The 16007-nt window shown below is 34.9% G+C and overlaps 1 protein-coding gene across 1 annotated transcript in view; it reads right to left on the bottom strand.

Moving 5' to 3' along the window:
- The window catches only part of LOC108731553 (homeobox protein aristaless), a 137247-nt gene extending 122465 nt beyond the window's left edge, over positions 1-14782 (bottom strand). Inside the window, exon 1 of the mRNA XM_018461917.1 lies at positions 13576-14782. Coding sequence (XP_018317419.1) covers positions 13576-13723 — 148 coding nt within the window. The 5' untranslated portion in view covers positions 13724-14782. The remainder of the gene's footprint in view (positions 1-13575) is intronic.
- Between the last annotated feature and the right edge of the window lie 1225 nt (positions 14783-16007).

Here is a 16007-nt window from a genome sequence, read left to right as displayed (position 1 = left end):
AATGTTGGAATAACCAAGTTATGAACGTTACAGTCGTATAAAAATCTCCGAATTCACTGAATAAAATAAAAAATCCTTTTATAGGATTAAAATAGATGCAAAATTAGGAGGTGATGCAATGGACTTTATACTAAATCGAAAAAAATTAAATAAGTTTTTAACTTTTTTTTTCAATTTTAGTATAGAGGAGAAGGTATTATGGCCAGTGTATATATTGCGGCCTCCCTTAATATCTCTGCTATTATATAGCGAATCCTAATGATTACTTATGGAATTATTTGTTCAGTATCTCGCCGTTACACCATGACGATAATATACCAATACTCAATAGCCAGCATTTATTATAACGCATTTTTACTTTCAAATATTTCGAGACGTTTCTACATTTTAACATTTAATTACATCTACTTCCTCATTTTTCTTAAACTTGAGCGTATCATCACATGAATATATGTATTTTTCAGTGTGTTATTTGCTATTTAACATTTTATTTGACTGCATATATTTTGAGTTCTACAAATTTAAACAATAGCATGATATTTTGCTAATGTACCCCTCTATGGGTATTAATTAGTCACGACCTCTTTTTTGAGGTTTTCATATCAAAATAATTATTTAATAATCGATTGTAGCTCTACTGTTAATATATAGTTTATATTAATTACTCTATTTTAATTCTCCAAAATCTGTAACACAGTTATTGATGCTGGATCTGTAAGACCTTTTCAATTTATATTAATTAAAAGGCACTAATTAATTTCAAGAACTGTAACTAGTATAAAAAAAACATAAATACTGTATTAATTTAAGAGTTTAATTTTTAATTAAATTACAAACATACGTTACATTACGATACATAAAATATAATAATATAATTATATACCATATTTTAATATCTAAAAATAATTCAAATTTGCAAATGTAACATAAAGAAAATTGAATTGTTTGACATTTTTAACAAAGAGATTTAAAGTTACTTGACTTAAATCCTGATGGATTCATATTTTGGTTCAATTACAATTAGTTAAAAATTAATAATTAGAAAAAATGATTCTTATCAAAATGAATTAAATCTAATAATATTATTCATTACTCTTTTGATTACAATGTATATTTATACATTTAACCGTTTGATTAAAAATTGAAAATTTGTTTAACTTTTAAATTTCTTATATGATCCATGTTTAAAATAAAATAAAATACTCTTTTCGTTATTATTCAAGATATTAATTTTGATAGATAGTTTCCTATTATTTTTTACTCAATCATACTGAGACTTCTTTTTTAATCTGCGGATATTACAATCCAACACAATCGTTCTTGGTGAATTACGATCATGCCTGGCCAACTTGTGCGGTCGTAAATATCTTCTTCTGAATGAGTAAAATAAAGCCGACGGGACACGAAAACAAACACCCGTCGAACAGGCGAAACGATCACGAGGAAAAATAAAAAGAGTAAGTTCGACGAAGAGAAGAAGCGATCAAGTGCAATTGAAACGATCTGCCGGATCGATCGATTTACAAGCAGAAAAGAAATGGCTATCCGATTCATCGAAGCGGATCGACGATGTAAGAAGAAACGATAGAAGATCCGAGAATAAAATCGATATAAAGATTACAAATTCATAAATAGATACACCCGATATCTTCTCCTGCCTGTATTTAAGAACAATAAGGAATATTATGTTTTATTTGAATTTTCAAGAGTGAAACACACTCTTTTCTATTACTTCTATTAGGACGAGAAAAATTAATTTTTTACGTTACATTGTATATTGATTGTATCTTAAATTATACGTACCTCACGCGATTATAAATGGGACAACAATAATTTGTATCCTGGAATTTCACGCCTGCCATTTCAATTTAGAATTTCCGCTTCGCATGCGTATCGTATCAAAACAATGCCGAAATTTGGAAACGATACCGCAATGGATATCTTTACATTCTATCTCGACGATACCAACTGTGTTACGCCGGGTTCTTCATTATGTTTCCTCGTGTTTTCTCAGGACGGGAGGTAATTTCGGCTGTAATTTCGCCGGTCATTAAGACACACACCTGCCGATAATCTAAGTAATCCCTTGGTATAGCTAGATCTGATACGTTAGTAATATTACTGTTATTCGTAATAATGCGTCGCTGAGGCACTTAATGATATTTTAAATGAGAAATCCAGTTATTCTTCTTCGTTAACGAATCGTGTATAATTACAGGCTGACTATAAGTAGCTAAATATTATATATATAATTATAGAAATTTACTGTTTATTACGGTCGATATTTTTATTATGTTGAGTAATAATTCATAATTATTATTAACAAATAATAATAATAATTAATTATTAATTATTGTAATTTTCAAAATAGTAAAGTTGCTAATACTTCGAAAATGTATTAGAATGTATAAAAAAATTCTTTTTATTTATATAATAATGTATATCAATTATACGTACACGTGATATGTCAAAATATTAGCATTTTAAATTGAAATGTATAAGCATTGCGTTTTAAATCGCAATGTAATTACTTGAAAGATATTATTTCTCAAGCGAAATACCTATAATTGCTTTTAATAAAATGCAAACGTTGTTCAAACAATACTCAGAACAAATATTCGCTTTACAAAAGTAATAATTGAGACAGTTAATTATTTTTTTAGTCGTAATTCGTATTTATAAAGGTCTGGATATAAATAAAATTTGACGAGACAGAAACATCCAGCAATTTATCTGCATAAGATTGGATAGAGAATAGTATGTTTAACGAGTGTGTTTTTTCTTTACAGTCTGGACAGACAACTACATCTATTCTTTTTTATTCTTCTATTGCATCGATTTGCTCTATATCAATTAGCAGAATTCTTAATTGACACTTCGTCGGATGCGCGTGTCTCTACGTCCCCCCTCCCTCTCCTACCATAGCGTCCCGATTCTGCGGAACAAGTTAACGAGGCGAACATTTTACGTTTGATATTTACTTCGGGCCCGCCTTGGGTCTGGTTTTATTGAGTCATATATCAAAGCTTCGGCCCTGAAAAAGTGAGAGGAGTAGGAAGACTGGCGCGCACGTTCGAATCAACTGACGAAGTTCTCGCCTTTGTAAGCTCGGCAGTTTGTCGCGTTTTTTCTGTCCGAGCTGTCAGCGAGTCTGCTTTAAATTTCTGATTGAGTTTGATAATACTTGCCGAATCATTTGTCATTGTTTAATTTTACGGAAATTTCTATTGCAGCATTTTGTTTGCGAGTTAACAGTTTGCACATAGGTATCAATAACATATTAATAAAAGCAGAGAATGCACTTTTTATGTAATTTTGATTGAGATATTTTACTTATGTAACATATCTATACGTTACATTATTCAGTTTTATTAACAAATTTTAATTAGGAGAATTTATAATAATAAATAAGATACAGAGAGTTCTTAGAATATTAATTATTTTTTAATCCAGTTAAAACAAAATAAGTATCTGCTCTCAGAGTTCAAAATAAAATTGGAAATTTTATATTTTTCCTTACTTTTAAAATTTAATCATTATATATTATTTTTTTTATGTTTATTTTATATTAATTTTATCATCTTATCTTTTCTCGATGTTTAGATAAATTTTTAACAATTCATATTATTTAATTAATTTATAGATCGTGTATGGTATAACACGCATTTTAGACGAAAGGCAGCGAGGACGCGTGTCCAGTTTTTGTGATTTCTCACCATAAGATCGCGTTTGAGATTAAAATATCTCGAACGCGCGCGATAACAGTTTCAAAACGAGACGAGAGTGGATGCGGATGAAACTGAATCCAGAAGATGATCGTTGCACTCGTCCGCTTCAAAGGGGAGCGTGGGTTTCGGTGCGGCGTGCGCGGCCATGCATTCCAATAAATAACGAAACAAAGGAGCTGCAAGGCCCACCCCGCCCCATCTGGTCCCAGCACCGGGCCTCGGACGCGCCCGCCGCCATATTTACATCCGATAACGAGCCGCCGGCAGATATTTACATTTTTAATAGCATAAACCCACAGAGCCCCGGTCGGCTCACTTATGGCAACGCTTTCCTCTCCTTTCCGCTCCCCTTTCCACTCCTCTCCTTTCTCCCCCCCCCTTTTTTGTTCGCCATCAACAACCCCACCGCCGACGCCATTTATTAGCCTTAATTGATCGAAAGGGGTCTCTCCCACCCTCGCGTACTCCCTTTCCGTCTTCCCCTTTTCCATCTTTCTATCCACCTCGCGCGAGCCGGTTCGCATTTTTGTCCGAGACGAAATTTCATTAGGTTGCAGCGAGGTAAGGAAACGGGGAAGAGGGGAAGAAGGGTGTAAGATACGACGGGGCGAGGAAATGAGCCGTTCTTTTCACTGTGCAGCATATGACGCTGGCGCCTTCATAACGATTAGGACCGGCGGCGAGTTAACAGGTGATACCTGCGGAGATCACCCGTGACCGATCTGTTTTACCCCATCTCGGGATAAACCAAGGGGAACGCGCGCCAGTTCGGTGGAAAATATCCAATTAACAGGAAGATGAGAGAATTCCTGAGTAATTTTCCTACCATAATTAACTGCGTGTGTACAAGATCTCTTTTGACAACAGCATCTATACAAAGTGAATTGAAAGAACTACAAAAAATTTTTAGAACACTCAATACTTTAATAAGAAAATTTTATTAAATGTACGTATAAACATAATATAATCCTTTCAACGAGATAGATTTTTATTCTTATTGTATAGCTGCATTTTATAAATTATAAAAACAGATATTGCAATATTTTATATATCTGTGAATATATATATTAGTTTCTTATTTTTAATATAAGTATTTAGTTTTATATAATGATTATAAAAATTTACAAATAGCATATTTTGAAAAATTTCTGGATAACATGGAGTATCTTTCATGTAGTGCAATCGATGATAAAATTTATCACAAATATAATAAGAGCTTGCAGAATTATAACGCCCTTGAAATATTTTAATTGGACTTAACAAAAGTTAGAAAAAAGATTTTTATTACACATAATAACTTTACAATGCAAAACATTATATTTGTAATAACAATAATATGTAGAAAAGTCCTTAAATGTTTTTAAAGTGTCAAAAGGTTTTCACGAATCACTTATTTGTCATGTAATGTGCACAAAAATATAAATATCTTTCATAGCTGTTAAAGAATGAAAGAGTTAAGTATTTGTGCCTTTTATTTCTTGTTTCGTTTCTCTTTTTATTTTATCTTTTTGAATAGGAGGGTTTTGTATAATTCACTTGTGCTTTTCGTTTTATTGTAACGAATATCCGATCCATACAACACAAAAGCTTGCAGCAACATTGTTACAATATTGTAATTTGATGTCATAATGACTTGTGTTCTGTTTGGGTAGATACTGACTTTGTAATGTAAAAAGAGTTCTGTAACAATTAAACAGGAAAAATAAGAATCTGTAAATACGAAATGTCACATACTTCGATTGTCATTATATAAAAATAGAACGTGTGCTGTAAGAAAATTTTTGCGAAAAACAGATGATATCACATAGAAAATCTGTTATGGGGCGACAATAAAACAATAACACGTGCAAATAAATATCACTTCGTTCGTGAAATATCATCACTTTGATCCGCGGCTCACGTTAGAGTAATTAGATTGATAATTAGGCGATCGTCGTGCACCTTTCTTGGTAGACGACGATCGCCTAATCGAGTCACCTTTAACTCATTCGAGCCGCAGGAAGCATATCTATTGCAGGTGGGATATAAGTTGTTCGAGTTTGAAGTAAGTTAGTACCGAGAGGGTGGCTGCACCGCTCCAGCTATGGACGAGCCGCATTCGTATAAGGAGGGGTTAATTGGATGGAGTGTTTGCGCTCGCAATTAGCGATTAGCAATTACTTCCTATGCGAACGGATAGATAGGGGGGGAGAGGGCTTTGAAGCTTCGGTTTGTTTCGGACCGACGGAGCGATTAATGAGCCAATCGGCTAATAACGCGTCACGCAAGAATACGCGGTAACCGTTTGCATCGCGTTGCCGTTTGCGTTGTACGATACTATGTTGCTGTTATTACCGTTCTTTCTCTCTCTTTCCCGGTTCGTGCCGGTTGTTGGCCCTCGCCAACGTCGTCAACTCCCACGAGGATCGTGGGCACGTTAGCAGATTACGACACTCTCCCGCGTGTACATTATGCAGGGAGTAGTTTAGAGAGCGGAGTCAAAATGGCGAGCGCGTGTTAATCCACTTTCCGTGGTCAATTGCGCAACGATTAATAAATATTTTCCTCGAAAAGTATCATGAAAGGAATATATTTGCGCGACTAAATAATATGCTTACCAGTAGATAAATTCTTTACATAAAGATGTCTTTCACTCATCGTTGTAAAGAGAGTCTAATATATTTTTATTATTAATTCTTATAAATACTTATTTCTTATAAATTCTTATAAATACTTATAAATACCTATTTAAAGTAAAATATGTATAGCAAACAATATTAATTAGCAATGGAAAACTTATTAAAATTACATAGCAATCTAACGCGCACTGAAAAGAATGTTCAAAATTTTAATAAATAATTTGTTTGAATAGTACTAACTAAATATTTACTAAATATTTAATAAAGATATGTTTGTTTGGCACAAGAACCATTAATTTGATTTAATAATTCTATCTTTTTTTTAGTAAATATTTATTTAGTTGACAGTATTCAAATAAATATTAAAATTTAATACATTTCTCTCATAATTTTATTCCTCAATGAATTTTTGCTCAATGCGTAACTACATACATATTCAATTTATTGTTTTATTATTGTATGAAGCGCTCAATACTCAGTCAATGACTCAAAGTTTCTACAAAATGCCTTGTCAGATTTACGCCACGGTCAAGCTCATTGGGGTATAAAATCGCAGGCTGGAAGTTTGCGCGGGATGTCCGCGACTCCCCACGCAGCCTGTACCCCGATAATTGGACTTACGAGCCGCCATTAGTAACCGAGACAAACGATCGCCACGTGATCATACGTTAAAATTCGTACCGTCGCTCTTCGTTTATCCGCCCCAGTCTAATAAATTCTCGCAATACTTCGCAAATCATCTTGGGTCTCGCGCGTTCGGCGGAGGGTTGCGCGATGGTTGAAAGACCACGGCGGCGCCTGCGAGAGAAGAAGTCACGAATTTCTCGGAATATATCCAGCCTACGTGAAATATATACACACGTACGTGTATGTGTGTGTAAAAGACTCGGCGCGGGATAAAGCTCCGCTAATTGGTGGCGAGGACGAGCGGTGGTGAACGCCTGCACCACCGGCTGGCTCCGCGGCCCGCGTAATTCCGACTAATTTATTTGATTGCACCAGCATGCCCGGCTCTCCTCGTCGTAATAAGACTCGTCTCTGCCCTACCTGCCGCCCGGGCCCAACTCCCACCGCCAAGAAAGTAAAGAAATGCCCGCCCGCGTTCGATCCTCGATACGATTTCGAGTTTCATCCTTGAGATCGCATCGCGCGCGAACGCCGTTTACTCGACTCGCGAACAGCTTGGTGCGATTAATTAATAAATTCGAGACTCGTAAAAACCTTGACCAAATATTTTTTTTTAAATAAAATCTATTCTTACAAAAAGTGAAATAGAAATAGCGATTTAACCTCGTGAATAATAATCGAAAGGTATCAACATTATTTTGCATCTCACACTGATATATTAATTTTACGCTGGCCTGTTTTATATTTTTTTTTCATAATTACAACTATTACTTAGCTTTTGATTGGTCGACTCTTGTTTATTGCTATGTATATAATATTCAATATCGGCTTCATATTGATATAATTTTTATTTCAATATTGAGAGTTTAATACGCCTGAGACGAAGCTAATGTTAAATCGTAATCTTAATTTGAAGTTACCATTGATTTCAACATAGTTGGAATCAATATTAAGATTATATGAAAATTACAATGTGAGGATTAATATTTTTCAAACCAATTTTCTTTTTCTTAATCTCCGAATTATTTTTACAAAGTTAATTTTACAGTTATTTGTAAAATGCATGTGATTTTAAGAAATAGTGATCTTGCATGCAGTTCCAATTATTCCTTCCTTTCTTCGGTAACTAACGAAAGCGCAGATTCTCGCAGGTTCTCTCGCAGTACCTTAACAGTTCCTTAACGAGGATCAAAGGCACGATACCCTCGTGTCGTCGCGCATGCGGACCCACGCGAGTGCGCGTGTGTGGGTTTCAGATGCGCTGTAGGAACCCTTAATAACAATGTCGCTCGCAGTTAGTACATGGACGGTAGGTTAGTTAGCTAAGACTGCAGATGTTCGGCGTTTGAGCAGGAAGGGACAGAGAAAGAACGGAGGAGTAAGGGGCGAACGCTAATAAAACACAATTAGTGGACCGACCAATCAGCGGTCGACGCGGTACCGTATATGCACGTGTAAAACCCGCGCGGCATTATTTACAGCCCGCCCGACGCGTATTATTGGCAGAGTTTCTCTTTGTTTTTTGCAATTAGCAGCGCGATGCTGCAGGAACCCGTAGAAGTTGACGTTGAAATTTTTGACAGCCCCTTTGAGGCTCATCTTGGAGAACACTTCTTGGACTTGTCTAGCTTTTAGGACCATCTGAGGACATCCAATTGTAAGTTATCATGAGCTCGATGTATCTTTCATAATAATAAAGAAACTAAGCAATTTTTTACGATAAGCATAACACATTCATACTAATCAATAAAATTTTTATCCAATCTGTTCCATTCTCTGTGAAATGTTTAAAATGTTATAATATTTACCATACATCTTTTATGAAAGAATAATTTGAAATAGTTTATATGATAAAACGATTTAATTATTTACTCAGAAAGAAATGAAATTTCTTCTCTGTATATGTTGGAAAGAACGAGCGTCGATTGTTTGGAAACGTTCTATAAAATGATTTAACATAATTGGTCCATTTATTTTAAAAACGTATGAAAGAAATTATCATACGTATTACGCAAATCATTTTTCCTATAACGTTTACATTCAATTATACGTTAATTACGAGATGTAGTGCGATGACTTTGTGAGATTACAAGCCTCGATTAATAGTCATGTTGATCGATCTGCAAATTTAATTCGTGCGCCATAGATTACGGCTTGTCGTGCACTTATAAACCATGTCCGATGATTATATCTTTAGCGATGCTGTCAATCGTGCAGCGTTGAATAATTCTAATGGCACAGAATATTATTTTTATTTATTATTTCTAATAACACGAAGTAACAAGTCACTATTCTTTAGTTGCTTTTCTTATTTAATAGATAATTCTATTACATTTTTCTTGCAATTATCAAGAGAATAAACATTTTATTGAAAATTTTTGAAAATGTCGCTTTTTAATTAAACTAATGAATATAATAAAATAATGATATAACCTCATTCTGGCGAAAAAAGATTTGTACTGAAAAATATTAAGAAAGAAATTCTCATAAATATATCTTAAACGGCTGGTTTCATACGATAAAAGTTTCGTAATTTTATGCAATTATACTGCAATCACTAATTTGAATGGAGAATTTGTGAGCACGAGGCTGTAACGATGAAATTTTAAACGCGAGGGTGGGTCGTTTCTGTAATGGGATAACGGGAACCGATGGGAGGATATAAAGACGTAGCTTACCCGCGGGGAACATCAACCCTCGTTCGTGAAAGCCAATCGAGCACGAACAACCACCCTAATCGCGAAGCGCCATTGGCTCGGAGTTACTCCAATTCTATTACACCTTCTGTCATGGCCATTTATAGCGTTTAATCGACCAGACCGGATCGTAATATGGCGGCGATAAACCCTCGGTTGAGCCATGCACATGCCATCTCACCCCCGAGATATTTCTATCGTTAAATAGAAAAGTCAGCATTTGCAGTTTCGGGGTAATCGCGAACGTAAGAGTACTCTAAATATCTTAAATTACATTTCATTCAATTTCGCATTGTACTTTTTGTTAATTATCTGGAAGAAACAAAACAATGAAAAAAATTAATTGATGTTCTAACTTTAACGAGAAATTTAATTATAAAAATTTGATCAAAATATTACTGCATCCTAATTGTAATTGTGGTGAACTTCATAATATTGCATCAGCAATTATAAAGTTTTAATAAACTATATAATATTATAAAAAAATAAAATCGCGTGGCATTAATACGGCGATAAATATTTTGACAGATTTCTAAAATAATATCATCAACCAATCGGATAATTCAAACTTTCAGGTTGAAATAAATATTCTTTTATCAACTCTGACAGTAATTACCGCGGTAAAGGTAACTTTTTAAAACATTTTTATTCGCTGTACCGCGGTATTGTTAAGCCAACTACTTGAGCTCGCTTATCTATGCGTCTGCACAGTGGGTAATTATTTATACCCATTTTTAAATATTTACCTACAAAGTACGCAAGAGAGTACGCTAATAATACCCGTGCAGCATTAATGTGGCGATAATTATACGGTTCTGTCCTCTTTCAAAACGTCGATGACAAAGTAAACTGAAAAAAATTTACAATTGTGTGCGGAAATTGTTTTAAGTAGTAATAAAACCGAGTGGGAATGTGCTCCATTTTTATTTTATAGAAATTAATTTATTATATATTTGTTTTTACTATGAAAAATTTAAATATATCTATAGGGAAATAATCTAAGTGCCCAAGCTGGATAACAATGATAGCAGTGTTCCTCTTGAATAATAACAATTATCTTTTAAGATTAAACATTTTCACGTGTCTATTTTCTGTCGAGTAGAATTCGTTAACTACTTAGTGCATCGCAACTATATTAGATTAGCAATTCTTATTTTGTTGTCGTGCTTATCTATATGCAACGTAATTCGTTTTACGTATCGGGTGTGTGTAGTGTAAGGTAAGCGAGACTAAATGTAAAACGGGATGCATCCCAGTTTTTCAGATAAAGCAGAATTTAAAGAATGTGATTACATAAACACGCGTATCACGTGCGATAATGAATAATGGAAACATACAAATATACCGTATTTTTATTTGTCATTAACCAAATAAAATCTTTACGTTATTATGTATAATTTTTAGGCTGCACTGACTAGATATGATGCTTGTCGCCTCTCTGATAATTAATATCACGCGTCTGCGTTCTATTACGTTGCGTGTGCACGTAATGTTAATTTGTTAATCAATGCGCTATCTTGTTAATTATCCGATAACAAGCCGATAGTTTATAGAGTCGCTGGGAGAATGAGATTCCGTTATCGTGCGAGCTCGTTTCGCTTTATCGGCTGACGACTAAATGGTAATTCGCTATTTATTCGTCGTAAGAAAGTCGAGTAATGCGCGTTATCGTAGCCAGGCAGGTATTTTGCATATCGGCCAACTAGAAACTCGGCCGCGATGCGATGCAGCTAGTGGCAGCGTTTTTTCCGTTATTCCACGCTCGTACCGCTTCTCCCGCGATCGCATTCTAACTGTGCGGATGCTCGCGATGCTGCGGCATTTATCTAGTGACGAAATATCGAAATCATATCTATCAATTCGGACTACATCTTTAAATTCGCATCAAAAACGTAATCGTTTATTTGCAAACGTATCAGTTGCTCAGACAAATCAGTAACGCTCGACAAATTATCTTGAACTATTACTTTAATTACTCGGAAATTAGATATTTAATTGTTATGTTTTTATTATATTTGAATATGTAACTATCTTTGAAATCCCCAGTTTTTCATCGTAATATTATGACACTGGATAAAGTTGTGTGCTTTCAAATTATTCTACAAGAAATCTGTAACAATTCAAACAATTCATTTATCTAGTATACATGATAAGATTATATAGAGAGAAAACACAATTTTGCTAAATAATTTAGAATTTTACTGGATACAAATCTGAAAATAATTTTATTTCCAATCAAATTATTTTGAAGGTATAACAAAATTATTTTCAAATTTGCAGCCAGCAAAATTTTAGATTCTTCAGAAAAATCGTTCTTTCCGTGTACTAATCGAGTGATAAGAATGTGAATTATTGTTTTCAAAAATTTTTTGTTTAGTAATAACTTCTGGCAGAAAAGGGCTTACGGGAGTGATGTAATAATTCGCTCTAGAACTCTAATTGGGCATCGTTTCAATCACGTATTTATCTACACCGTTGATACGTGTCGGCAATAACGACAGCGATACAGTTTTTGCTAGATCCATGGGCGGACTAATTTCGAGTTAATCGCCGTCTTATCGCGATCTACCGACTTTAAATGCGCCTTAATTAACTCCGCCGCTCTTATAAGGGCGGTCGGTTTTTGCTGAATCTCTGGCACAAAAGGCACTCGTCGGGAAAAAGTAAACCCTGGAACCGTAGTTTCTCAAGCCCCGGAATGTCGTGCGGCTTTGATAGAAGAGGTAACTGATCGTCTCCTCCGAAATCCCAGTGACATGATCAATCTTTTGTTTCTCCAATGTTTCTTTCCGTGGATTTAATGAAAACATTCGCATGTTTCCTTAAACTAATTTTTAGAGTCTTATTATTTATAGCGAAAATTTTCATAATCGTCTCAGGAATTATAATATTTTATAAGTCATGAACAGATTGATATATAAGTACTTTCAATCTATCATGTCACTTACATTTTTATTTATCTGATATTGCTCTTCGTCTATTAAAAATGCCGCGTTTAAACATCTATTGAAATTAATAATTTGCGACTACAAGAATTAAAATGCATGTCTTTTTTTAGATCTGCACGAAACGTGAATTTTTTCCCAATCACAAGCGTCACACTCGATTTGTGTGCAAACACATACAAAAGACTATCACTCAAATTATTTCTATATATTGCTATAATTAAGGATTCCATAGCACCATATAATCAACACGCAGAATGGATTTTTTATACGACAACAAATTACATAGATCTACTAATAATTATACTTCCAACTTAATCAACTCAATAATTAACTTGTCCACCATATGGCCTTAGAATATGATATGTACCTGTCACCTACCATAAATATAGTCGTTTACTTCTATTTGTGCTATAAAAGAAGCAAAGTTCTTGTTTTATCCGTCATATATTTATCAATATTTTTATATGCAATTATTCAATTTCATATAATATTTTCAAAAATTACTGTCACTTATAGTCTCATTATATATTTTTTTAATAATACGGATTTATGTTAGAACTACTATAAGACACGATGTTACGATTGTTAATATTCTTTTTCGTTATCTCAGAGTAACAATACGTAAAAGAAACTTAAAAAAATATTAAAAGATATAAAAAATATTACAAAAATTTGTAATAAAATTTAATTAATTAATTAATTAGCAAAAATTTAAGTTGATATAATTTCATCAAGATCAACTTTTAAAATGGTAGATACTAGGATTTATGAAAACGTATAATGGTCACAGTAAAAGTGTACTGTGTAAGTAAATATATCTATTTATTTGAGATAAATGTAAGAAGTATATACATATCTTAATATATCTCAGAGCCTCTTCGAAAGACTTTACAACATAATGATTATTTCGATTAACGCACGATGAATGATAAATTTAAGTGGACTATTTAAAACTCACTTAGCGGGCGCTCGTCATCCTGCGTGGGTAGCTCCGTTTCCTCGACGTCGACAAGGCTGCGGATGCTGAAGACACTCTTTGCTACTCTGGTCTTCTGTAGATCACCGACGCCTTCCGTAGTCCTTCTAGGCGTCGTGCTGAGATCCATCGTTGATTGTCGCACTATTTTCACGAACAGGAGCGAACGGGGGAAGGAATTGGCATTTCACGTCCTCTCACCGTACACATCGAGATCGTGTCGTCTCCGTCGTCGACGTTGTCGTCCGCATCTTCGACCTCGTGACTTCATTAACGAATAACAAATTAATGTTATCCGCGAGAAAAGCTTCAGTTTCCTCACACCTATTAGTCTTTTCAATTTTGATCGTCGAGTTCGACGATATTCAATGCGTAATACTCGAAAGAGTAAAATCTAATTTGCAGCTTCAATTGGACGGACTCGATAACAAAATCGTAGGTCACTTTAATACGTCGTTCTCCACATTTACTTTTTTATATCTATTTTCTTTCAAAACACTGCAGGGTTCTTGTTAATTCCCCCTTCCTCCAATGTCAACTTAACGACAACTTAATTTCATTGTCAACTTTCTGTCAACTTCGATAACTCTATTGAAACCTGTCACGCGAACTCAGTTTCGCTCATTTTTAAAAAAGCTGCTCGTTTATCTGCTACTTTTTCATTTGAATCACACACGTCGTAACAATTGCGAATATGTTGCACCCAGATAGCAGACCGTCGTTAGTTAAGTTGTCGTCAAGCCACGATATCTCTGGGAATTCAACGATAACTTGGTTTCTAACTGAATAGTCTTTTTCTATTAGCGGACACAATGATCACATATCACACGTTATCGATTGCACTTTTTTCTTTTCGTGATCTCGGAGATCGATTAGCTTCGAGTGTTTGATGATCAGCCTTCTGACGTTGCACTGATGTCCCCCGTGATTCGCGCTACCACGCGACGAATCGTTTCCTCATGATCTAGAAAATCTCTCCTTCATGAGCCAATCATTCCACTATTGGACCTAGTTAGTAGTCGCTTCGCACTTCCGTTTTCAGGCGAAAATAATCGTTCTCGCCATTCGATAATACCCCCGGACGGATCATCGAGTTGCTTTTTATCAACTCTGACCGGAAGCGCTTTATCACATTAATTGTTATCAGAAGAGCGTTATAGCAATCGTGGACTGACGTCGCGGAAAAGTTACTCCTGCCGGGCCTGTAAACAAGCTCACGCACACACACACACACACACGCGCGCACCTTGGAGGATCGATGAACTCTTTCACGGTTCACGTCATCCAACTTTCGGCCGTCCTTGTTGTATTTACGAATCGCAACGCCTGATCTGATCTTCCTTCTGTTTTCGTAAAACTACAACCAGTTTTTTAAGGTCTAGTCAATACGGAACGAAAGGAGATTCCTCAATCTTCGTCGTATATTAAATAAGTAGCTCCTCACGTGATTATTTCTGATTTTCGAACAGTGAAACGATCAGCTGACGCTCATGACGTAATGACAATAGGACGGTGGAGATCTTGTGCAGCCCAGCTCTGTGCGAAGTGATAGTTTCATCAATCTAAGATTTTTTTTAAGGAAACACATTGAAATCACTAATAGTAGCAAAACTCAATATCCAAGAATTATGATTGTAATTATATAAAGCTATCTAAACATTACAAATGAATAGAGCGCGTGAATCTTTTATCACACAAATTGCCAATGTTGCAAACTTGATTTGCAACGTTTGTAGTCAGTCTTTACGAAATTAATGGCCAATCTTGATATATTTATCAAATTCTTCGAGATAGAGAAAATATCACTTTCTCTAATAAAGTCAAGGAACTCTTCCTCGTATGGCTGTTTAGCTGAAACCTACTCGCAACGTAGGCTCTAATATTTATAAATAAAAGAGTGATATATCACATTTTTTTCTATGTATATACATATACTCAACATTGTCTCTTCCGAGATATTGTAAAATTCGTAACTATTGTTCTATAAGTTCGTGTAGATGTCATATCCACGTAAAACACAATAATTCTTCCTTGGACCAATTATTTGCGCCACGATGTCCATCAGCACATTTGTTTAACTTCTCAAAGTAACGTTAACATAAAAAATTGACACCTCTCATCACTTAAAAATTTTTCTTTAATTATGGTTGTGCGGTTTCAGTACAAACATAATTAATTTACAGATATATATACACGTAGATGTCGTATCCAATTAGAATACCTTTCCTATCGAATTTATTATTCATTGCGATTTGCATCACGCACACTTTTCTAATTTTCCGAGTCCGAGCGGCGTGCCTTCGGGCACATTCTCCATAACGAATAGCGATCAAGTCATCGACATTCACCCAGAACGCGGTCGGACAGCCGGCTCGAAAGCAGACTTGACAGTTCCGTCATGACGGAACGAGACC

Source organism: Mycetomoellerius zeteki, unplaced genomic scaffold, assembly GCF_001594055.1.
Source record: "Mycetomoellerius zeteki isolate Tzet28-1 unplaced genomic scaffold, Tzet1.0 scaffold135, whole genome shotgun sequence".
Lineage (NCBI taxonomy): Eukaryota > Metazoa > Arthropoda > Insecta > Hymenoptera > Formicidae > Mycetomoellerius > Mycetomoellerius zeteki.
The sequence above is the reverse complement of the archived record's forward strand: the minus strand, read 5'-3'. Positions and strand labels throughout refer to the sequence as shown.